This window comes from Sardina pilchardus, chromosome 1, assembly GCF_963854185.1.
Source record: "Sardina pilchardus chromosome 1, fSarPil1.1, whole genome shotgun sequence".
Classification (NCBI taxonomy): Eukaryota; Metazoa; Chordata; class Actinopteri; order Clupeiformes; family Clupeidae; genus Sardina; species Sardina pilchardus.
The window spans coordinates 8,592,314-8,619,020 of NC_084994.1; the positions used below are offsets into that span (position 1 = coordinate 8,592,314).

Here is a 26,707-nt window from a genome sequence, read left to right on the forward strand (position 1 = left end):
GGTGTGGGACACGTTACCTCGCTAGCCCAAGTGAACCCATAATGGAGGTAGGAGTCGTTATGTTGCCTCACTTTTCTCTTTGTTGATTTCGTCTGGTCAGATTCCGAGGTCTGTCCCTGTGGAGGTGCATGGCGTTTTTTTTAAAAAACGTATCCATTGCGCCTATAACTGCACTCCGCCATACGGAATAACGAACGAAGTCACCGAATAAACAATAAGTAGCCACTGTACCTACATGCAGCACAGTACGATACAGTAAACTGTAGCCTATTGTTTGTGCTGCAAATACGTTTTTGCAATAAAATGAATTTTGAAATGGATATAATGCTTTAAAAAAATTTCATTAAATTATCAAGCCTAGACAATTCCGCGGCACCCCTGAGCATGCGTCACGGCACCCCAGGGTGCCGCGGCACCCACTTTGAAAACCCCTGGTCTAAAAGAGAATTCAGGGTTTCTGCAGTACCACTCCGGCCCAGGGGGTGCAGTACGCCTTAATCTTGGTTTACCAACCACCATTAAATGGTAGCGAAGAAGATTTCTCTAGTAGGCTCTATGAGTAAGCTTCTCTCGGTTCAAAACAAAAACGAAGTTTGCTTTGTCGCTGAGTAATGAACGTCCATTAAAATTTCCTTGAAAGGAGGAGTAGAGTTATAGAATCGGTTTGAGGTTTGTTTTTTGCTTTTAAAAATTATTGCTATGGATCTTGAGCTGTCGGTCAGCTCTGACGGCAATGAAACATTCCAACTGCTAACACCAAAAGTAGAGGACATTAAAGAAGAGGAATATGATATGATCACATCATCACACATCAAGACGAGGAGACGCCGCTCGCATCGCTGCTCTGTAAAACGGAGTCTCGAGGCTCTAATAAAGCAACACAAACAGCGGAGGTTGAAGTGAAATTAGAAATCAATGAGGATGAAGAATACCAAGAGAATGAAGACGAACACCAACATTATTCTCTTCGGGAAGGTAGGACTAAGGAAATAGCCTTCACTAAGGGCATTACCGGTATTCAGACCTAGTTCGGTTATTTGGTCCGTAACAGGCAATCAATTGTTACAATAATGTTGCGAACAGGATCGGTTTCACACACGCGTTATTATAGGCGGGCCAAAATGCGTACGTGGGAATCGCAGGTGTTTCTTCCGGCTATTTCATGGTAGGCCTGATCAATATTGAGAACACTATTATTCATTAATTTTAGTGATATAGTATCAAGGTCTCCATGGGTCATAGAATTTCTGGAATATTATGGAATTTTGGAAAGTCAGGGAATTTAGTTGTAGCAGTTTAAAATGTAGCCTACTTGCCAAAATACTGAACATTTCCAGGCATAGGCCTAATTGGTCTATGGCTTTAGGCTACTTTACTAGCGTTACTTCTTACTTGACTAACCCAACTTTGTTTAATGCCCATTTATTCATCTCCCACTCAGTTTAAACAGTGTAAAAGATTCAGTTGAAACACTACGCTGCTCTGTAATCTTTGGTTGGTATATTGTGCCACTGCCATATAGTGAGTCATTCACTGGAAATTCAGTCAGGGAAAAGTCTTCTCTGCCCCTCTGCTGCACGTCTGGGGTCTTCCCTTTTCCCCTTCATTTTTGCAGACTGGAATTGTCCCATTTTTGCTCCCATAGAAACTAATTTTGTCGCTCTATCTTGTCAGTAATCTTTGCCTTGAGTGCTTATGCTTCATTCTAATTCTACGAGTCTATGGTAACTCTTACAGGTGTATCAGAATATCCAGATGGAACACAACAGATGATTGATGGACAGAATGATGAACTCAACCTGCACCTCCTAGAGGGACTGTACCACTGCGCAGACTCCAGGAAGAGTTTTACAGCCCTGAAAGAACTCGAGAAACACCAGGAAAGGCATTTTTGTGTCGTTGATCAATGGCCGAACACTGGCAAAGAACCACATGAATGTCACCACTGTGGAAAAGCCTGTTCGCATATTTCTCATTTAAAATCCCACATGAGAACTCACACTGGAGAGAAGCCTCATAAATGTGTCCAGTGTGGAAAAACGTTTACACAAATGTCAAGTCTTAGATCTCATATGCTTATTCACACTGGAGAGAAGCCTCATGTATGTGATCAGTGTAGAAGAGCTTTTATCCAAATGTCAAATCTTAGATCCCACATGCGAACTCACTCTGAAGAGAAGCCACATCAATGTGCCCAGTGCGGAAAAGCATTTAGACACATTTCAAATCTTAGATCCCACATGCTTATTCACACCGGAGAGAAGTGTCATGTATGCGCCCTGTGTGGGAAGGCTTTTCATCAAGCATCAGGTCTTAAAAGCCACATGCTAATACACACTGGAGAGAAGCCTCACAAATGTGCCCAGTGCGGACAGGCATTTGAAAGGGCCGCAGCTCTTAGACGCCATCTGCTAATCCACACTGGAGAAAAGCCTCATCGATGTGAGCAGTGTGGAAAAGCTTTTGAAAGGGCCACAACTCTCAAACAGCACATGTTTACACACACTGGAGAGAAGCCTCATAAATGTGCCCAGTGCGGAAAAGGTTTTTACCAAACTTCGACTCTTAATCAGCACCTGCGAACTCACACTGGAGAGAAGCCTCACGAATGTGTTCACTGTGGAAAAGCCTTTACACAAACTTCAAATCTTCGATCCCACATGCTAACTCACACCGGAGAGAAGCCTCACGTATGTGCGCAGTGTGGAAAAGCCTTTTCGCACATTTCCAATTTGAAGTCCCACATGCGAACTCACACGGGAGAGAAGCCTTATCAATGTGCCCTGTGTGGAAGGGACTACATCTCAACTTCAGCTCTTAAAAGCCACATGCGAACTCACACTGAAGAGAAGCCGTACCACTGTGCCCAGTGTGGGAAAGCATTCAAAAGGGGCCCGGCTCTTAAAAGCCACCTGCTCACACATACTGGGGAGAAGCCTCATTAATTAGTGAAATTATACTATTATATGGAAGTGTGTGAAATTATAGTAAAGAATGATGTCTATATAATGTATGTATTTATTTATGTTCACTGTACATGTTAATGAGTTGGAAGAATTGTATTTTTTTATGTTTTGCTTCGTATGCTTGTGTATTACTATTACATTACATTACATGGCTGACGCTTTTTAACCAAAGCGACTACAGGGATTATCCTTATTATGCAAGCTCACACTGGGGAGAAGCCTCCTTCATCTGCCCTCTGTGGAAATTAGTGAAATTATAGTAAAGAATGGTGGTAACACATTGATCTATATAATGTATGTATGTATATGTTCACTGTACATGTTAATGAGTTGGAAGAATTGTGATTTTTTTTTTGCAGTATGTTTCGTATGTTTGTTTATTATCATTACATTACAATACATTTGGCTGATGCTTTTTAACCAAAACGACTACAATAATTATAATTATAATAATTTATTATTATTATTATTATTATTTGTTACCCTCCCCATCTGTGGCAGCTTTTCCGGTGCAATTCTTAAATGCCGCATCAAGAGATCCTTCCTAATGTGTTCTCTGTGGAAAAGGTTGTACACACGTTTATCTCTTGGATCCCATACGCGTACACACACGTGAGAGAAGCCTCATCAATAACAGCTCCAATCCCGGTTCTAATTAGGCACTGATGCCAGTGCAAATTATATCAGCAACATCGAATAACAGTGGATTTTGGTGCTGCATTTCAAAATAATGCTCACTCGGAGAGAGGCCTGGTGAATGTGTATGAGTGATCAGCGTTGAAAAGCCTTTGATAATATCTCGGGTCTTAAACGCCAAATTCTAGTAGGCTACACACATGATAAATGCAAGTAATCTGAAAACAGCTTTTTGACCATCTGAAAACCCATGATATGCTAGCGCATACACTCTCTCTCACACACACAAACATCAGAGAAAAGCCTCCTAAATGTGAGCAGTAGCAGTAACCAAAAAAAGTGAAATTATTGTAAAGAATGGTGGTACATTGATCTACTGTATATAATGTACAGTATTCTGCACTTTCATTCTACTGCACAAGAGGCGTGATCAAGGGGCATCGTTCAAATGACTCCTTGTACGCTTGGATAGTCCTTCAATCAATCAGACCAACGATCCGGTGCGTCTTTTGGATAAGCTAGTTTCTGATTGGAGCCAAAGGTTCAGGCAGGGAACAGAGGAGATAGATGTGCAGATCTCCAGCCTGAGCTGCCGAGCGAAATCCAAATTTGCCGGAAGTTCAGGCAGGGTTCACCCAGCCTATTTGAATTCAGGATTTTATGTGAAATATGTGAATAGGCTTTTCCACACTGCAGAAAATCGCATACTGTGAAACGTCAATCACTGAGGTGTCACATACTGTAGCAGACTACAGTGCCCTCAAAAAAACGTATATAAAAAAATATATTTTGCCGATTTAAAACAATCTCACGCTGAAAACAATGAAGAAAATTTAAACTGAGAAACAATCGGACGCTAACATCCATTTATCAACCTAATGTACTTTATGTTCCCCCAGGTTCCCCCAAAAGGGTCTTATGTTCCCCAGTCGCAATACATATCGGGGAACATAAGACCCTTTTTGGGAAAAGCGGGGAACACAGGACCCTTTTTGAAATAAAAAAAGTGTTCCCCGGTCCCATATAAAGTGGGGAACATAGGACCCGGGTAAGATAGGTACAGTAGGCTTCGCTGCTAGCCTGACATGGCCCTCAATTTCCATTTCCCTTCATCATTACGTCTGGGTCTGATCCCATTGAACTCGATTTCTCAGGACACATTCCACCGGACCAATCAGCAAACGGGGGGGATGGGTGGAGGCGGGTGTTAACGATGACGTCGAGCATATGCGCGTTGTACTGTAGTTTCTAGCTTGTCACGACCAAACGTTAGCGATTGGGTAAAATCAGGCCCAATCCTTTCAAACTTCAATAGAGTTCACGCCTCCTGCCTGAAATCAATTTGAATGGAGTAGGTCCACACCCTCTGTATGATATTAGTACGAGGTTTGGTATGACCAGGCTAGTACGCTCCCCCTGACGCCTTAAGATCAGTGCTGGCAGCCTTGGCTTTGGTGCTGCTGTTTCACGAACCTTTGGCTCCAATCAGAAACTAGCTTATTCAAAAGACGCACCGGATCATTGGTCTTATTGGTTGAAGGACTATCCAAGCGTACGGAGTCATTTGAACGATGCCCATCACGCATCTTGTGCAGTAGAATCAAAGTGCAGTTTTTTGGGAAAAGCGGGGAACATAGGACCCTTTTTAAAATAAAAAAAGTGTTCCCCGGTCCCATATAAAGTGGGGAACATAGGACCCGGGGAAGATAGGTGCACTCCCCCTAAAGATCAGTGCTGGCATGAAACCTAGCAGCCTTGGCTGTGGTGCTGCTGTTTCATGTGTTCAAGTGCAGGCTAAATTCATATGCTAAGCTATTCAAAGTATGTTTTCTGCTTCATCTTAATCTGTGCATTATTTTTGGTGAACATAATGCTGATTATCTTTTGGAGGTACTGTAGCCTACAACTGTGATTTCTCTGATGAAATTGATCATTGTAGTAGACTGGCCCAATCTGCCGGCAATTGGATTTCGCTCGGCAGCTCAGGCTGGAAACCTGCATATTTATCTCTCCTGCTTCCATTCCACTTTTGCTGGAACCAATCACAATGGGCTTCACAATGCACCAGACGCCCCCGGATCGTTGGTCTGATTGGTTGAGGGACTATCTATCCAAGCGTACAGAGTAATTTGAACTGTGTCCATTGATCATGCCTCTTGTGCAGTAGAAATGCAGTGCAGACTCCCCAGACCTTTCCGCAAAGATTGAGCTTGGTCTGGTGATAGCCATTAATGTGGAGGTTAAAGCTCAACAGCATGTCTGATGCATAAAGGTTGAGCTTGATCTGGTGATAGCCAGGCCATTAGTGTGTGTGGAGGTTAAAGCTCAACAGCATGTCTGATGCATAAAGATTGAGCTTGATCTGGTGATAGCCAGGCCATTAGTGTAGGTTAAAGCTCAACAGCATGTCTGATGCATACAGCTACAGTGGTGCATATGGGAACAGGGACTTGGTGCACATATGTTTGACCTATAAGGATCTTGAGAAGATGACGTTGTCCTGTCAATATCTATATCTTAAACATACATACTGTACTTACATTCCATATTCATTCATTTTCTACCTTAGGCCTAATATCCTGTTAAATTAAATATTTCTTAAGGCATATTTGTTTAATATGCACTTAGTCTTTTGAGCGTTTGTTATGTGTTATGGTTTGTATAATAGTATGTTGTTTTATTATAATTTGTCCATTGTTAGAATTTGACATTTATTCTGCTATTGTCCTTAAATTTAGCCATACCATGCTATAGTTATTGTTATTATATAATTAACTGAGTGACTTATTTGATTGCTATTCTCATTTCATTGTTTATTTCTCATTAGGTTAGTGCTTATTTGATTGTTTTATTGATAATATTGCTATTCTCCCTTTTTTATAATTGTTCACTATTATTTAATTTGTATTGTTATTTATTTGTATGTCGCTTTGGACAAAGGCGTCTGCTAAATAACCATAACCATAACCATAACCATAACCATTTCATGGCGCTATTGTGCCACACAGCCACCAGATGGCGCCATTTCACTGCTTACTAATAAGGCCCAAATAATCTAGATTGTAATTTTCGACTGATAGCCTAATGCAAAATTTAACTAGGCCAACTATGCCTACATATTCACTGCATTTATGAATATCTGTAGTTTCTTTTTTTCTAGGCAGGTGGTAATTGTATAGGCTATCTGAAAATGCATTTTCATGATGTAAAGCTGTTGTATATTAAAAGTGCATGTCATGGTTGCCTCTTTACTTATTACTTATTATATTATTATTTTTAACTATATATTCTTTGCTATTCACAGCTATTTGCCTATTATCCCATTGACTTCCATTCAACACATCAAAACAATACTGCAATAATGTGCTCAAACTCACACCACTGACTTATGCAAGCAACCATTTCATTTTGATAATAAACTACATTTAAGTACAAGATACAGCAGTACAGCAGTTTAAAAACACAATATATCAGATGGATTCCACAAATAATAAATAAGGAAAAACAAGATTTTGCACTGTAATTTTAAATAAAATATTCCATGACGCTATTGCACTTCATGGCCACCAGATGGTGCCATTTCACTGCTTACATCCAAATAAGGCACGAATTGCAGTGTCATGCCACCATATGGTGGTCATGAAATATTTATAGTAAATATTTAATGTAGGCCATTATGTTTACTAGAAAAGAATCAACCATCAAATAATCTTGTACCTCCACAATATTCATATTATCATGTTTTATTTATCACGATAATCACAAAACTGGTGTATTGCGACACCCTTATTGCAGCACAAGTATGCAGCCATTTGAAGGTTTCAGATCAGTTCACTGAATGAGGTTTTCATCTGAAACTTGAAATGCATACATTTTATTCAAACACCTGAACTCCTGAAGAGTTTCTCTGGAGACAAACTCACATCTGCCCTCACTCATCTACCTGCAGGCTACAGTATGGAATGAGATCTTCGTTATTACACTACTGCAATGCAGTGTTGCACTGAATGGAGAGATGACCTTTGGTGGCTAATGCATGTCAGGAAAAAAGAAAGTAAAAAAAAAAAAAAAAATCCCATACTTTTTTTTGCTATGGCGAGTAGATGATACAAAGAAAATTGCAAGAGGTTCACAATATGTCCTTTCAGAATTTTTATTTGAAGGTCACATTTTATTTTGAAAATACATTTTATTTAAATCAAGAAAAACAATCATATTTCTATAGTTCTGTGTAAACACATATAGAAACACTGACACTGACACAGATCAGCAAATAACTTTCAAAAAAACTAAAATGCAAATAACTACACTTCGCGGACAACAGAACACAGCATGTTGTTGTTGCTGAAACATTTTACTGCACTCATCAAATAGTTTTAGGAAAAACACAAAATGTCAGCATTTGTTTAACATCACCAAAACAGTAGTCTAAACACTGAATATACAGATATCAGTATCTCAACAGCATCTCAGCATCACACATGTGTATGAACAGGAGTGTGTGACTCTGGTGTTCCTGCAGCATGCTCAACCGCCAGGGCCACAGATCAAGCACCAGGTGCTTACATCACAATGCATGTTGCTACGGTTACGTGGTTACTGCGGAATGTTGCGCAGTGTCTTGTGTTGATGAATTTATGTTTGAATTTTGGCAGTTTCATACAAACCACACACACACACCTGAAGATGAAAAACTACAGCAACAATGGTGCATGATAATTTTAAATATAAACGTAAATCGTACTTGTAGCCTAGTGGCCAAAGTTCCTGGTTTAATTTATTGTGCTGATGGCCCACAGTAGCTTCATAATACAGAAAGATAAGGGACAGAAAGAGAGAAGGAGGAGAAGAGAGGGAAGAGGGAAAGAGAGACGTGTAGAAAGAGGGGTCATGATGAAGTCTGCAAATAGACAACAGTTTCATACAAATAGAAGTGGAAAGGGAGGAAACAGAAGGATAGGGGAGAGGAGACAGAAAGAATGAAGGGTCAGAAAGAGAGAGGAGAGAGGGAGAAAAAGAGGGAGTAGAGAATGTAAGAGGGGACAGAGAGGCAAAGAGAAAGGGAGGGGAATGAGAGAGAAAAAGAGAGGAGTGGGGGTAGAAACTGAGTATTGAGAGAAAGGGTGACAGGCGAATGTACCTGCTGGAGGAGGAGCTCATGTGATCTGGCACAGGGACACTGAGGAGCTATAATCACTATAATAAAACATAAACCCTGGACAGAGGGGCTCAGTGAATGTGGAGTGGAACGTGTGCAGGTGGGTGAGTGTGTGAGAGGAGACGCTGTAGAAGGACAGAGTGCCGGCCGGCCAGTCCAGGTGCACTCCTACTCTTCTGGAGCCGGAGGAGGGGGCAGGTATGTCAATGCGTTTCTTATTGTGCCAGACAGAGTAACTGTCATGAGAGCAGCGCAGACTCCAGGACTTGGCATTCCGTCCCATTATGACGTCATAACTGTCCCCTTTCCTCTCGGTGCTTTTATAGGCCACAGATATAGCAGCTCCTTCATCTCCACTCCACTCAGCCTCCCAGTAGCAGCGTCCAGTCAGACCCTCTCTACACAACACCTGCTCCCAGCAGTCAAATCTCTCTGGGTGTTCAGGATACGGCTGCTCCTCATCCACATGTGTCACCTTTCTGTTCCCCTCAGAGAGAGAGAGATTTCTGTGTGCTGTGTTTGGGTCCAGTGTGAGATCACAGGCATCTGCAGACAAGAGGAGAGATCATGAGAATACACACACACACACACACACACACACACACACACACACCTACTGACCCTACCAACACACACACACACACACACTCACTCCTACTGACCCTTCCAACACACACACACACACTCCTACTGACCCTACTAAAGCACACACACACACTAGGGATGCACCGATCCGACTTTTTCAGTCCCGATACCGATACCGATGCCTGGGCTCTGCGTATCGGTCGATATCCGATACCGATCCGATACCATTGTTAAAGGTCCCAAAGAATGGAAATAATTTTTTTCTTGGTTTTCATGAATTATGAGAGGTTGTGCATAAACAAAGAGCTATCATGAACATGAGGCATGGTTGTGCCCTCCTTCATATGGAAATCTTGAACTTAGAAATAGACACTAAAAAACGGGCGATTCAGCAAAACTGCTTGCTTGTGATGTCAGACCTCGCAAAGCCATTGAAGTTCAATTGGGGTTGCCAAAGAGGGCGCCATTTAGTCAAACAGACCATTTCAATACCCAGTCTAAATATATGGTTTTAATTAGTCTTGTAAAATTGCAATTGAGTTTATTTTTTTAAATCAAAGTTGAATATATACTATTTTAACATCAGAGAACACAGTGCAATACTCAATTCATCCATTCTCCGGGACCTTTAATTAATAAACTGTATACCTCACCATGTGGAAAAGACTAAAGGCATCAGGCTTGACTTGATTCTTCATTCTTTCCCTAACTAAACATTACTTTCCTAAAAAATCTAACAAAATAACACTTAGATATAAAGGTAATATATTATTATTATTATTATTATTATTATTATTATTATTATTATTATCATCATCATTGATTATATTACTAGTATTAAAAATAAACAGTTGTACACCAGCAGCAACTTGGAACAGCATTCAAATTCAAGTTCACAGTTATTACTAAATAATAAATCTAACAAAAACAATTTTGCAGATAAAAATCCCATATTAGTGACATACATTGAAACACCCCTGCCAAAATGGTGTCACCCGCGAAACCCCTCTATTTACTCATAGTGGTACGGTCCCGCAGTTTCCCCACGATAAACTAATTAGTTCACACGGAGTTTGAATGGTGGTAAACGGTAGAAGTTGTACGTTTTATCTAATAAATGATACGTTTTTAACAGCCAATTTGAACATTTGCATGTCTTTATACCAAGAACAGTTTATACAGATGAGATGAACATGACAATGTGTTTAGTTTGAGTAGCCTATTTTGTGTTGACTGTTACACATTAAACGTGTTGCCTAAATGCAACAAAACGCATGAAGATCGTAATTAATCTATGACAAATGGTGGTTAGTATAGATATTCTTTTGATCCTATGACATAAATTTGGTATCTGTATTTATCCCATCCACGAATTTAGACACTCAGAGCACACAGTGAGGTGAGTCACACTCTAACCCGCAGCAGTGAGCTGCTGCTACGGCGGTAAATGGCTGGTTGCGCGTCATGGCTCAGCCTTTTTTTGAGACTATATTAAATTCGGATCGGCCCATGGATCGGCTCATTTTTTCCGATCCCCGATCCAGCTATTTTGTTCATATCGGGGCCGATATCCGATCCAAATATCGGATCGGTGCATCCCTAACACACACACACACACACACACACTCCTACTGACCCTACCAACACACACACACACACACCTACTGGTCCTACCAACACACACACACACACACACACACTCCCATTGACCCTACCATAGCACAACACACGCACACACACACACACTCCTACTGACCCTAACACACACACACACACTCCTACTGACCCTACCAACACATACACACACACTCCTACTGACCCTACGAACACACACACACTCCTATTGACCCTACCAACATGCACATTTACACACACACACACACTCCAACTGACCTACCAACACACACACACTCGCTCCTACTGACCCTACCAACGTGCGCGTGCACACACACACACACTCCTACTGACCCTACCAACACGCACACATACCAACACACACACACACACTCACTCACTCACTCCTACTGACCCTACCAACACGTGCACACACAAACACACACACTCCTACTGACCCTACCAACACGCACACATACCAACACACACACACACACTCACTCGCCCCTACTGACCCTGCCAACACACACACACACACACACACACACTCACTCGCTCCTACTGACCCTACCAACAAACACACACACTCCTACTGACCCTACCAATGCGCACACACACACACTCACTCGCTCCTACTGACCCTACCAACACACACACACTCCTACTGACCCTACCAACGCGCACACACACACACACACACACACTCCTACTGACCCTACCAACGCGCACACACAGACACACACACACACTCACTCCTACTGACCCTACCAACGCGCACACACACACACACACACTCACTCACTCCTACTGACCCTACCAACGCGCACACACACACACACACACACACTCACTCCTACTGACCCTACCAACGCGCACACACACACACACACACACACACACACACTCACTCCTACTGACCCTACCAACGCGCACACACACACACACACACACTCCTACTGACCCTACCAACACATACACACACACTCACTCCTACTGACCCTACCAACACACACACACACACTCACTCCTACTGACCCTACCAACACACACACACACACACACACACAAACACACCTACTGACCCTACCAACGCACGCACTCACACACACACACACGCACACACCTACTGACCCTACCAACGCACACACTCACACACACCTACTGACCCTACCAACGCACACACACACACTCCTACTGACCCTACCAACACACACACACACACACACACACTCTCACTCCTACTGACCCTACCAACACACACACACACACACTCCTACTGACCCTACCAACACACACACACACACCTACTGACCCTACCAACGCAAGCACTCACACACACACATACATACACCAACTGACCCTACCAACACACACACACACACTCATTCGCTCCTACTGACCCTACCAACGCACACACACACACACACACACTCCTACTGACCCTACTAACACACACACACACACACACTCAGTCCTACTGACCCTACCAACACACACACACACACACACGCAGTCCTACTGACCCTACCAACACACACACACACACTCCTACTGACCCTACCAAAACAGACACACACACACACACACACACACACTCACTCCTACTGACCCTACCAACACAGACACACACACACACACACACCTTCTGACCCCACCAACGCACAGTCGCACACACTCACTAACTCCTACACAACCACACACACACACACACACACCTCCTACACACCCTACTAATACACAAAACACCTAATGCATGATCACAGATACTGAATAAACTATAATATAAAAAAACGTACATTTCAGCAAACGTGGTCGTGCTCTGCTTACAGAAGAATGGTCAGTTCTGTAAAAAAAAAAAAAATGTCACAGACATGTACCATTTGACAGGTACATTCAAATGTACCTGTCCCCCCCCCCCCCCCCCCCCCTCAGCCAGTGGTGAATGTTTGTGGCAAATATACTTACTAAAGAAAACTGTTTGTAAAGGTTCCTAAACATTCGCCTATGTTTGCAAATTTGAACAAACCTCCCTCTAAATATTTGCATGACTGGATGCTGCATCAAAGAGATAACAAACACACTTCAGTGTAAAGCAGCTATTACAACACACATTTGAAAATAAATCACTTCACTCTGTATGAAAAAATAACAACGGTTTCCACAAATGAGACCATTTCTAAAAGTACAACACTGGGGTTTCTCTCTGAACATACTTAAGTATCTCCAGTTCACAGACAGGATCCTCCAGTCTAGCAGACAACAGCTTCAATCCTGATTCTCCAGGATGATTGTAGCTCAGATCCAGCTCTTTTAGATGGGAGGGGTTTGAAGATAGCGCTGAAGCCAGAAAACCACAACCCTTCTCTGAGAGGAGACAATCAGAGAGCCTGAGAGAGAGAGAGAGAGAGAGAGAGAGAGAGAGGGAGAGATTGTCCTTTTCATTCTTTCCTGCATACAACTGATGACATTGTTTGAATCTAAAACTATTTGTTTATTTTACAACAGATAGGTCTGGTTAAACTATTTCTTAATTGATTGGACAAGAGACATTCCTTGAGTGGTGATATCTCAGGACATCCCTACTCGGATGCTTTTTGCTCTGAACTGTCTAATGTGAACATTTCATTAATTCAAAGGTAGAGAGCAGCGATTTCATAACATCACATGTGACAGCTACGGAGTGAGAAATGGACTAAGTAGAGTAGGGTGAATGTTCAAGTTAGCAAATGACATATACAAGCAAGTGGACTCTGCAAAATACTGTGTGTACAAAGACATAAGCTTTCTCACTAAACACAGCTCTCCAGTGACGTGTTACGTTTGAACTATTGGAGGATTGGAATTACTTTTTATGGTGGAGGATGTAAAAATCTAAATATATGATAGAAGCAATTTGGTGTCTTTCAACATAAATAGTTGGTAGAAGTGTTGTATGCCACTCCACCCAAGACATCACACATGCCTGCCCTTTGGATCCCCCCCCCCCCCCCCCCCACCACACATACATAGTTCACCCCCTGCAGATCTTACTTTTAGCCCCCCAACCCCATGCACTTTAATGCTTTTTGCACGTATCCTGCCCCTCCCTTCTACCCCCCACAACCCCCCCACCCCCATATGCATGTGACAAATAAACATCCTTGTATCCTTGAAAGCAATATGGTATGAGACAAAACTAGATGCGCGCGCAGCCGTGGGGCAGAAGACGCCGGATGGCCGGCAGGGTTTCCCGCAGCGCTTTCCTGCTAAGGCGGCCGCCTTAACAACACAGGGCTGCTGCCTTAACTAGCGTATTCAATAAATAAATAAATATATTATGTATAGTGATATTCGCCGTATTACTCGGTCATGTTTTCTCCCTGTCATTCCAAACCGTAGCCGCTAGTCTCCCTTCTCTGTAGAACGCATAAAAAAAGAAACCTTTTCAAATCGAGTTGGCCTATGTGCACAGGCGACGCGCTCATTCAGCATGAGTATTTGATATCAGGTGCCAATGCCACGCATATCTCAGAGTGACTGCGAACACAAATAGCCTAAACCTAGCTAGATTAAAAAAAAGATAAAATATATCCTATGGTGCTATGCTGAGCCGTGCAAAGGTTTTGAAAGATACAAAAGGCCCTGTATTGGAGTTGTAAACTTACACTTTTAAGGTATAATATTGTCTAAATAGTGTTAATGATGTTTAATTGGTTGCTGATACAATTAAATCTGATACAATGAATGTGAAATCCAGGTATATTGCTGTCATTAGTGTCAAAATTCAACATTTTCAACATTAATGAAATGCTGACAGCCTACTAAATTTTTACTTCAGCTGACCTCCTTGTCTTCAAGTAAATCAGAAAAGAAGTTATTTAGACAAGTGTGTGCTAGACTGCTCCTGTAGCCAACAATCCCTTCTCTACCCTTTGGGAATTGAACTGTTATATGATCCTTGGTGATGTAAATTATGAAAACCCCTTTCTTTGGTTGGTCTTGATGCGGCCTTGACTCCTTTAAGACTCGGTCTCAACTCAGACTTGCTTCCTAAAAGACTCGGTCGTTGTCACTCGGTCTCGGCTCCCCCCCATCGTAGGGCAGTGGCGGCGATGCGGCGGGGACGGTACGGCGACGCCCCCTTCCCCTGGACAGACACCACCTTAACTAACAAATTTTCTGGGTGAAACCCTGGCCGGTCATAACGTTATAAAGTTAACCTAACCTAACCCAGCTGTTTTAGCTACCATCGGCATTTTTTTGTATGCCACTGTTGTCTAAATGATGATAACATCTCATTTCTGAGTTTATTTCAGAGTTTGTTATTCGTTTCATTATTAATATAACATTGTCTTTTTGGCAGTTTTGGTGGTTTCTGGCAAATAAATGCATTACTTTACATTCCTGAACATTCTCTAACCATCGTCATTTTGTACAATGCTGTTTTCGGCACTAAAATTCATTTTAATCTTTTCACGGAGGGCAGCTGCTTAAAGGGATATTCCGCCATTTTTGGAAATAAGATCATTTTCTACCTCCCCTCGAGCAAAACAATTGATATTGACCAGTAGCATCTCACCTGTTAGCATCACGTTTAAAAGTGACTAAGCATGTCTCCCATGCCAGTTTCATTCATCCCGACCGGGCGGGACGGGGACGCACGTTTCGGTTTTGCTGAAATAACTCCTGAATGTTTTTGTTCAGAGCTGAACATGCAACTGTAGGCTATTTGACAGATGACAGATTTGGTTGCTAGTGACAAAATATTAGAGTTCAACGCGGTACGATCTCGCTAATTATGTTTTAAAAAGCATTAAAAACGTTCCGGCTCTCTTAGGCTATATGAGCAACAGGCACGCACAAAGCTTTAGGCTACTAATCACAATTCACTAACTTTACCATACAGTCGCAGTGTTACATTTTCATACAGTTTCATCTTTATTTCATGGTATATTCTAAAATATCCACCATTACAAATATTCTTGGTTTTAATAGAACATTATAATATTGACTGGCTTTAAAATATATCCTATGGTGCTATGCTGAGCCGTGCAAAGGTTTTGAAAGATACAAAAGGCCCTGTATTGGAGTTGTAAACTTACACTTTTAAGGTATAATATTGTCTAAATAGTGTTAATGATGTTTAATTGGTTGCTGATACAATTAAATCTGATACAATGAATGTGAAATCCAGGTATATTGCTGTCATTAGTGTCAAAATTCAACATTTTCAACATTAATGAAATGCTGACAGCCTACTAAATTTTTACTTCAGCTGACCTCCTTGTCTTCAAGTAAATCAGAAAAGAAGTTATTTAGACAAGTGTGTGCTAGACTGCTCCTGTAGCCAACAATCCCTTCTCTACCCTTTGGGAATTGAACTGTTATATGATCCTTGGTGATGTAAATTATGAAAACCCCTTTCTTTGGTTGGTCTTGATGCGGCCTTGACTCCTTTAAGACTCGGTCTCAACTCAGACTTGCTTCCTAAAAGACTCGGTCGTTGTCACTCGGTCTCGGCTCCCCCCCATCGTAGGGCAGTGGCGGCGATGCGGCGGGGACGGTACGGCGACGCCCCCTTCCCCTGGACAGACACCACCTTGACTAACAAATTTTCTGGGTGAAACCCTGGCCGGTCATAACGTTATAAAGTTAACCTAACCTAACCCAGCTGTTTTAGCTACCATCGGCATTTTTTTGTATGCCACTGTTGTCTAAATGATGATAACATCTCATTTCTGAGTTTATTTCAGAGTTTGTTATTCGTTTCATTATTAATATAACATTGTCTTTTTGGCAGTTTTGGTGGTTTCTGGCAAATAAATGCATTACTTTACATTCCTGAACATTCTCTAACCATCGTCATTTTGTACAATGCTGTTTTCGGCACTAAAATTCATTTTAATCTTTTCACGGAGGGCAGCTGCTTAAAGGGATATTCCGCCATTTTTGGAAATAAGATCATTTTCTACCTCCCCTCGAGCAAAACAATTGATATTGACCAGTAGCATCTCACCTGTTAGCATCACGTTTAAAAGTGACTAAGATTTCCGGCGTAATAATCAAGGCAACCTGCAAATGTACCATGGGCGCAGTGATATCAGGCAGTATCTGAAAATAGTCCCCATAGACAACAAGCAGTAGTAGTGCCAGTAGTTTGCAAGTTGCCTTGATTATTACGCCAGATGACAGTGTAGTTCCATGTCAAATCAGCCTGGATAAACGCCAGTTTTCATTTTCAGTTGGTCTTATTGCACTTTCTAAATTGAGAAGAGACGCGTTTAAATGGGAAAATTACCAGAAATCTTTGTCACTTTTAAACATGATGCTAGCAGGCGAGATGCTACTGGTCTAATCCGTTTCAACGATCTATGCTAGGCTAAAGAAAAATCGTACCGCCAGACTCACAGAAAAGGGTAAATATCAATTTTTTTGCTCGAGGGGAGGTGGAAAATTAGCTTACTTCCAAAAATGGCGGAATATCCCTTTAATGCTGTTCATGGTGCTTTCTGCCCCTTGCTTGCACGCGCATGTTTTCGAGAAATCTATGTATAGCCATGGCTGTGATTACCTGCAGCACAAGGCCGAATAAAAGCCATGACAATATGTTCTACCAACACCACCTGTGCCATAATGCTTCACTTGTGCCATATTGCTTCATTATCAACAAATACAACACAGATTTGATTAGTTCACACTTTAAAAACTCACAAATGAGATATGAGCATGGTAGGATGTGAATTGCTACTTTTTCATTTGGATGAATTGTAAGAAATGTCTGCACCCACCTCAATGTGTGTATTTTGCAGTTGGAACTGGACAGTCCTTTAGAGAGAAGATGAACTCCAGAATCCCCCAGATCATTGTCACTCAAGCCCAGCTGTAGCAGGGAGTTTGGTGACTGTAGAACTTTAGTCACAATCTCACAAGATTTATCTGTGAGTTTACAATCATCAAGCCTGCATAGAGCACAAGAAAAGATAACATGAATACATGGAATATACAGCATATATCGATATATGGAATGCATATAGTGTTTACACAGTGCCCTGATAAATAAATAAAAATAAAGAACACAACATCATTGCTGTCGCCATACTTGGGTCAACAGCCGTTCAGCTGGTCAAAGAATGTACACTTTTGTTTAGATTCTCCCCACATGTTGTCGTTGCAACGATCTATGCTGTTTCATATTATTTCTTTATTTATTGTAATGGCTTTATTTATTATTTTATTTGCTTGTATTAATCTATTTTCAGTTGCTCAGGTGCTATTTGAAAGCCTACTGTAGGCTACATTTCAGAATTCAGGGAAGACTAATGAAATGGTATTTGTTTTAATATTCTACTGTATACACATTCTTTCTTTTTACCCCTCTCTCTTTTCTTAATACCCTTTCAATTTTCTTACATATTGAAAATTAAATTGAATATTTCGTTATTTGGCTAGGATTCATTCAATTGGATTCATTCAACAGCCCACCCCTCCCTCTCTGTTGCCGCTGTCATCTCGTAGCGTACTCTGTCTTGAAAACCAAAATCAAATTATGAGAATGCTTGCAAACAAGTTTCTGTTTAAAATCCTCCCGTTTTTGGCAAACGTTTGCAAACACTCGCAAAGTCTACGCGAACACACAGTGGAACTGGAGGTGGGCTTGACGAAGGTATAACAAACCGTTACAATGGAATGTTACCAAGAAATCGTTTACATTTACTTACTGTCGAGGAAAAAAACAGACATGAGCCGTTGCAGCAGTCGCAGCCGTTGGATCCTATGGTTGGATCCAAATACTCAAAGCAGATATAGACGGTCTTTGGGCACCTAAAAACAGCAGATTAGCTGCTGCCCTCTGACACAAATACTCAATGCGAGACGATTCAAGAACGAGGCACAGCGGAGCTGCTGACTGATCGGTATGAACTAACGTTACTTTATGATTAGCAGCTAGCTGCTAGCCTATGTGAATCACTAACATTGGACAACATTGAAAACGGGGAACCGTAACGTTACACGACCATTAAAACAAAAACACAAGACAAATAATAAAAAAAATACTGTTTAACCTATTTACGAGTTGACATACATTCATTATTATCTGGTAACGGAACTTGTGGCTATCTTCACAGTCAAACGTTGAACTGTCAACTGTAAACTCCAACGTCCTTTCCCCAGTTTTCCTAAATAACTCATTCTAGTATAATTAATTCACCTAAGAACTTGAGAAGTACTGAAAGCAAAGGAAAGGGAGTGCAGATGCCTACCTGGCGATATTCTTCTTAAAAGTCTATTAACAGCGAAACGAGGTCGCTGCGAAGGCTACTCTCTCATTCTCAAATCTCAACGGTTGACTGACTGCGCCGCGCACTGCAGTTTAATATTCCAAGAGTGACGTAATATAACAAACTGAGGGTGGGTTGAATTTCTCGTGCCAGGCATGGCTCTGGTGCCAGGTAAGAAAGAGGAACGGATAGAATGCCAATGATGATATAACAATACGATAACATACACACACACAGCCATCGCTATAATAAATTAGCCTGATTGCCATCGACTTTCAAAGATCTGCGAGACTTTGGTCTGACAAAGAGCCTGTGCTCAACGATTTCTATGGAAGCATATGAGTTCCAAAATTCAAATGAGAATGCATTCTGCAATATGCAATTCTAAAAGACATTACATTATGCAATTGTTAATTCATTATGCAATTTAATATTACAATTTGCAATACTTTCTTTCAAAATGCACTTTAATATACAAAGAGACAATGCAATCATCAAATCAATTAGATTTATTTTGGTTAAAAATTTGAATAAACATGGATTGAATTGCATTCCATTTTGCCATGGTAGGCCTACTTTAGTCTCAAAATTCAAATGGCAATTCATTTTGCATTTCAATTTTCAATATTCAGTTTCACCATTTAATTGTCAATTACTTTTGCAATGTAGGCTAATGTCCAAAATTCAATGTAGAATTGAATTATTTTTTTTTTTTTTAAATGTTTTAATTGTTTTTGAAAATCTTTTTTTTTTTAAATATTGAAAACATTTGGAATATTTTTTTGGCAAAAAGTTTTGCCCGGTTTGCAGAAATAACGCCCCTGTAATTGCATAGCACTTTGTCACGCTCTTTTTGTCTCAAAATTCAAATGGCAATGGCAAACGCGATTCCAAAACACATTGCAATCTGTCAGTCTCCCATCACCCATGGCGGGAACTACGTCACGTCCGTGTTTATCTCGCATTGGTCAGTCTTCTCTTTAAGGCGGGTCTAGGCCTATTGATATAGCAATAACAAGTATCTTCTTATATTAAATTCTGACTAAACACAGTCCTCACGGGGATTACCAAGTCTCTATTTGTTTTTGTTTTTTTCCAGTGGACCTGTAGAGATGCAGATCATCCAAATCCACTGTAGTGGTTCTTCTGCTTTGGGACCCACGATATCCATATTTATTAAGCGATCAAGCTAATGGATAGACACGTGTAAGCACCTGTAAAATGTGTAAATGTGTAAAAACTGCACTGTGTTGTTCCCCTTGTCAATACAATGCTTACAATACATTTCAGGGCATCATATCAGCCAGGATTGCAACTGGTTTCAGTTCAAGAGCATAATAATAACTGAGGGTGCACAACTCAGTTTAAACTCAGTCATTTTTACAGAACTTTCCAACTTTTTTGGAGTAAGGAAATGACCTCACCAAACAGGCATCAGAGCAGTAGGGAATAAGTACTGGTTCAATTTAACCTGCTGAAATGTCCATGAGCAATGATGAATGTTGGCATGAACAGCACACTGCATGTTGCCAATATCAGTCCAAACAACCAACAATTACAACTAAGACCGACAACGATCAAAATGAACAACTCTACACAGTGAATAACTGTATACATATACTGTATATATGGAATTAAATTATGAGTATAAAACTGTCATGGTTCTTGTAACTACTGAGGATATTTTGAAAGAGAAATGTCTGCACCCACCTTATTGTGTGTATTTTGCAGTTGGAACTGGATAGTCCTTTAGAGAGAAGCTGAACTCCAGAGTCCCCCAAATCACTGTCACTCAAGTCCAGCTCTTGCGGGAAGTTTGGCGATTGTAGAACTGAAGCCACAATCTCACAAGATTTATCTGTGAGTTTGCAAACAGCAAGCCTGCGTAAGAACACAACAAAAGATAACATGAATAAATGAAAAACATAGTGTTTACACAGTACCCTGATAAATAAATAAAGATCAAGAACACTACATCAGATCAGATCAGATCACTACAAAAACATGTTTGTGTCATATGTTCTTTTCTATACTTCTGATATGTTGCTGACTGGATCATCAACATGTTCCAAATGTAAAGCACTTTGTGCTGCATTCTGTGTATAAAAGGTGCTATACAAATAAAATGCATTATTATTATTATTATTATTATTATTATTATTATCATTACAGTACTCTGTGACATCAAAAAACGGAGATCCGTGTAAAATAAATGGCCGTATTTCTCCCTTAAATAAGAGCTCATTCATATCCTGAGAACAGTAAAATATTATCTCATCAATAGGGAATACTCTGATATCAAAGCCAAAAACTATACCATGAACACAGTCAATATTCTCTGTCATTTTCACAGATTTAGACACAATATAGATTAATTTAACTGCAACTAGCTTGTTTCTACTCTCTGAGTACATACCGAAATGTTTCAGCTTCATGGTGACGATTCTCCAGTGTAGCAGATAACAGTTTCTGTGCTGATTCTCCAGGCTGATTGTTGCTCACATCCAGCTCTTTCACACAGGAGGGATTTGACATCACAACGAGGGCCAGACAAGCATAACCTTCATCTGAGATTTGACAACAGGAGAGCCTGAAAGAAAGATATACATATATATAGAGCGAGAGAGAGAGAGAGAGAGAGAGAGAGAGAGAGAGAGAGAGAGAGAGAGAGAGAGTGTGAAAGCGAAACCAAAGTTTTCCCACATATCCACTTTGGTCTAAGTGTTCAGAAACAGTTGTGTGAATCCGTGATAAAACCTCCGCTTTCATGTAGCTAAACGAAAGGCCAAACTGCATGGGAAAAAAATATGCATTCATAGCCATCGCGTTTCTGTTGCAATCAAAATCAACCTAAGTGTGAAGCCGTGAACGTCACTGTTGTTCATCTGTCCATCATCGCGTAAAGCCCGCCCTGACAATTTGATTGGTCTGGCAAGATCTGTACAGCGCATAGTGCAAGCCCAACGGAGAAATGCCAGACCGAACTCCACCGGAAAATGATGTAGGCGAGTGTAACAGGTGCCAGCTAGTTAGCTGTGCTGTGGAACGTTAGTAAACCTCACTCCCCGACACCTCAAGAGCGCTGCTAGCATGAAAGCTAGTAGCCTGGGCTTTTAGCTGGATTGTTAGCGCGCTCGACTCCCGATCCGAGGTGCTGCTGGTTCGCGGGTTCGAGTCCGGGCGTTCCACACAACGCAGGTTACACGGGGCTAAAGTTCGGCTGCACCAGAGAATGTCTAATAAGGGGAGAACGACCACTCGCTGAATACTTCCGCATGGCACTGCAACTAGAGGGCGGTCGCGAGCAAGTGGAGAATGAATGGAGGTGAATGGAGTTTCTCGTGCATGTGAAAGGGGGGTCAAGGAAAATACACACGGCTGAGTATTAGATTTTTTAAGTCCCTTAATTGCTCTAAAAAGCCTTTCAAACGTGTCAATGATGTCATTCATTAGCAGGGTGCTAGTGTGTTATGGGCAACAACAACCAAGCCTGTGAGAAACTAAAGGGCCATAAGTAATTGTTCATTCAACTTTCAACCCATAACCCATATTGAGCTTGCAGAAACTAAAATCCAATCTTAAATTTTTTAATGACAATCAGGTGAAACAGACCAATTTAGCCGTCTAGCCCCATAGACCCCCATTGTTTGATCACTTGCTTGTGATCGCCCCTAGTGGAACTGCAACAGGAACTGCAGGTACAATGCAGGTACAATGGAGTTAATAGCGAGTGGACCGGCTCTCCATAAATGGGCTCTGGCTGCACCCAGGCTACGAGATAGCACCAAGGGTCATAGAATTCAGAAGCAGAACCAGCTCAACAACGCATTCTTTGTCGGTCGAAAAATGTCCACAGTGTACTCAAAATGTTACACACTGGTTACTTTCTTTGCCCGCTCTGCCCACTCTGCAGTCAGGATTTAACTTAAATATTTGTTTCTTTGCAATAATGTATTATAATGTAAGAAAAAGGATCAGGAATGACCCACATCAAATTCTAGATGATAGTGATGCGCGGTTCAGCCCATTACCCGCGGATATCCGCGGGTTTACCCGCGGGTCGGGTGGATTTGGGTAGGCCTAGTAGTTTTTTTTCTAAATATTGCGGGTGAGTCGGGTCAAAAAAGTAAAAATGCACATTTCTCACTTGTTAACTTCCGACATATTAGGTGGCGATGCGCCTGCAATACACAGGAGGTGTGGTCGAGCGCAATCTGGGATATCGAAGGTTGGGCACAATGCGAGAACAACTTGCTTCTGTCATATACACGAAAAAAACAGCTGTGCTTGTTAAATGCTTGGCAGTGTTTCACGCAAAAGTAGGCTAGCCTTTGAAGTTGCAAGGGGAAATATGAATGGAAACTTGTTATGTCCATGAAGATGAGATTTAACACTGGCTATGTCTAGGCTGCAGATTATGGTGTGGAAGAGCGCAGATTGTCAAAATGACCGATTATTGTAACCCGCTGTTGTCCTCATGTGGGAGAATTAGGCTAATTAGGCTACGAAAGACGTTAGGTGCGTTTTTTCCTTTCCGTCGGTCGGGTCGGATTTGGGTCACAATTCGAACATATTTTTGCGGATTGGGCGGGGCGGTTTGGATCTCCTGAAGAGTCGGGTTGGGGCGGGTTTTTAAAAAAGCCCACCCGCGCATCACTGCTAGATGAGATTTTACAAAGATGTAGCATAATGCTTGTTAACATGTACGGGTGCAATGATATATCGGCCTAACATCAGTACGGGCCAGTGCCAGAGTATTCACAATACAAATTACTAATTAATTATAAGTATATATACACTTTAAGTTTAAGCAAACAAACAAATACAAAAAATAAATAAACAAATTAAAAAATATATATCAACCTTAATGTCTGCAGTTTACAGTGGGGACTAAACAGTCCCTTACAGAGAAGCTGGACTCCAGAATCTCCCAGATCATTTTTACTCAGGTCCAGCTCTATCAGGGAGTTTGGGGACTGGAGAGACGAGGCAACATTTCCACAGGATTTATCTGAGAGTTTGCATTCAGCAAATCTGCAAGATATTGCAAGATAAAACTAAAACATACACCAAAATATTACTCAGAAATGGAAAAAAACTAAAGCAAAGTAAGTATTTTACATTAAAGTACAATAATGAAAGGGTGGATGGATGAACACCCGCTGAGGCAGAATGTCTGTATATATGGCAAGTATTTGTTTTGAGTTTAATTTGTTTTTGTTCTTTACTCAATTTGAGACCATAATTTACTAGTCATTCATTTGACATCCAGGAGTTGTAATGTTTCATTCAATGATTCAACTATTGATTAAACAATTAAGGACTCTCACTTTGCCTTTCTGCAGCACTTCATAGCTGGGAGCAGTCTTCTGCGTCCCTCATCTGATGTGTTGTATTTCTTCAGGTCAATCTCTTCCAGCACTTCCTCAGACATCAGGAGCATGTGGGCCAGTGCTGAACAGTGGGCAGGAGACAACTGGCCTTTAAAATCCTTGGGTGATTGCAGATATTCTTGAATTTCTTGGTGCATTGAATTATCTTTCATTTCAAGTAGACAGAAGAAAAGATTGATGCATCTCTCAGGGGAGATATCTTCTCTGTTGAGCTCCTTAATGTACTTGCATGTTTTCCAGATGCTCTCTGAGGTGTTGAGCGGATGTGTGAGTAGTCCTTGCAGAAGTCTATGATTCCTCTCCAATGAGACGCCCATAAGGAAACGAAGGAATAGATCCAGGTGTCCATTGCTGCTCTGCAATGCTTTGTCTGCTGCTTTCTCCAGCAACTCTTCTAAAGGTAACTGATCTTTCTTGACAAAAAGTTCAGGTGCAATCAGTTTCTCGTTCATACTTTTAAAAGAAAAAAAGACATAAAGTGCTGCCAGAAACTCCTGGATGCTCAGATGCACAAAGCAGTAGACCTTCTTCTGCTGAAACACAGATTCTTCCTTGAAGATCTCAGTGCACATGCCAGAGTACACAGAGGCTTGACTGACATCAATGCCACACTCTCTCAGGTCTTCTTCATAAAACATGAGATTCCCTTGAAAGAGATTCTTAAAAGCCAGTTCTGCCAGTTTTAGTATGACACCCTTATGTGATTTCAGGAGTCTCTCTCGATCTGTGTCATTTCTTCCTTGATACTTCTGATCCTTCCTGGTGGTCTGGATGAGCAAGAAGTGTATGAACATCTCAGTCAAAGTTGTGGGTATTTCCTGGGTGTTGTCCTGTTCCAGCATCTGTTGAAGCACAGTGGCGGTAATCCAACAAAAGACTGGAATGTGGCACAAGATATGGAGAGTCCTGGAGGTCTTAATGTGTGATATGATTCTGTTGGCCTGACTCTCATCACTGATTCTCTTCCTGAAGTACTCTTCCTTCTGTGGGTCATTGAATCCTCGTACTTCTGTTACCTGGTCGATGAACTGAGCAGGAATCTGACTGACTGCAGCTGGTCTTGAGGTTATCCAGATGAGTGCAGAAGGAAGCAGAGTTCCCTGAATGAGGCTCGTCATCAGAACATTCACTGATGATGTTTGTTTCACATCGGACAACTCACTGTTCTCTTCCAGATCCAGAGTCAACCGACTCTCATCCAAACCGTCAAAGATGAACACAACCCGACAGTCTTTGTATCCTTCACCATCATTCAGCTCCTGCAGTTCAGGGTGGAAGTCAAGCAGGAGGTTGTGAAGACTATACTGATCATCCCTGACTAAATTCAGCTCACGGAAAGAAAGGGTAAACATGAAATCTAAATCCTGATTGGCTACCCCATCTGTCCAGTCGAGAATGAACTTCTGAACTGAGACAGTTTTTCCAATTCCAGCAACACCTTTGGTCATCACAATTCTGATGTGCTTCTTCTGTCCAAGTAAGGGCTTGAAGATGTCATTGCAGTTGATTGGTGTGTCTTCTGTGGATTGAGATCTGGAAGCTGACTCTACCTGCCAAACCTCATGTTCCTTATTCACCCCTTCACTCTCTCCCTCTGTGATGTAGAGCTCTGTGTAGATCTCATTGAGGAGTATCTCAGCTCCTGGATTGATGATGCCTTCAGATATGTTCTCAAACCTCCTCTTCAGACTGGCTTTGTGATTCTTTATAACTCTCCTCAGGTCCTCATCTGTTTAAAAATGACAAAACAAGTCATTAAAGTCATGATGAAAGTAAATAAAAAATAACAGTGAAATTATTCATATACGCATGTATTCACAAGTACTAATACATAAATGAATAATTCATTCAACAATATAATAATATTTGCAATTGTTCAGTTTGATAACATTACTTCTCAGAAAACCAGATGAAATCAACACAATGTTTAAAAATTAGGGATGCACCGATCCGATATTTGGATCGGATATCGGCCCCGATATGAATAAAATAGCTGGATCGGGGATCGGGAAAAATGAGTAGATCCATGGGCCGATCCGAATTTAATTTCGTTAAAATAAAAGGCTGAGGCATGACGCGCAACCAGCCATTTAGCGC

At 41.3% G+C, this 26,707-nt stretch overlaps 2 protein-coding genes across 6 annotated transcripts in view; one reads left to right on the forward strand and one right to left on the reverse strand.

Moving 5' to 3' along the window:
- Positions 1-564: 564 nt before the first annotated feature.
- LOC134094611 (zinc finger protein 239-like) lies at positions 565-3,124 on the forward strand. 2 transcript variants are annotated; one of them, XM_062548241.1, is made up of 2 exons: positions 565-975; positions 1,738-3,124. In XM_062548241.1, exon 2 carries the CDS (start codon positions 1,770-1,772, stop codon positions 2,943-2,945), a length of 1,176 nt encoding a protein of 391 aa, XP_062404225.1. In that variant the 5' UTR covers positions 565-975; positions 1,738-1,769; the 3' UTR covers positions 2,946-3,124. The 2 variants fall into 2 exon arrangements, with proteins under 2 accessions (XP_062404225.1, XP_062404303.1); XM_062548319.1 differs by lacking the exon at positions 565-975 and adding an exon at positions 1,125-1,165.
- Positions 3,125-7,741: 4,617 nt separating this feature from the next.
- Positions 7,742-26,707, reverse strand: part of LOC134080376 (NACHT, LRR and PYD domains-containing protein 3-like) — a 26,486-nt gene continuing 7,520 nt past the window's right edge. For 2 of the 4 annotated variants that reach the window (XM_062536826.1, XM_062536908.1), the window contains 8 exons: positions 24,548-26,339; positions 24,081-24,251; positions 21,634-21,807; positions 20,928-21,098; positions 17,727-17,897; positions 13,173-13,346; positions 12,756-12,802; positions 7,742-9,306 (listed from right to left, as the gene is read on the reverse strand). In XM_062536826.1, the coding sequence (XP_062392810.1) occupies positions 8,759-9,306; positions 12,756-12,802; positions 13,173-13,346; positions 17,727-17,897; positions 20,928-21,098; positions 21,634-21,807; positions 24,081-24,251; positions 24,548-26,339 (3,248 nt within the window). In that variant the 3' untranslated portion in view covers positions 7,742-8,758. Of the gene's footprint in view, positions 9,307-12,755; positions 12,803-12,924; positions 13,015-13,172; positions 13,347-17,726; positions 17,898-20,927; positions 21,099-21,633; positions 21,808-24,080; positions 24,252-24,547; positions 26,340-26,707 lie in introns of all 4 variants that reach the window. The other 2 variants (XM_062536987.1, XM_062537060.1) reach the window with 2 other exon arrangements.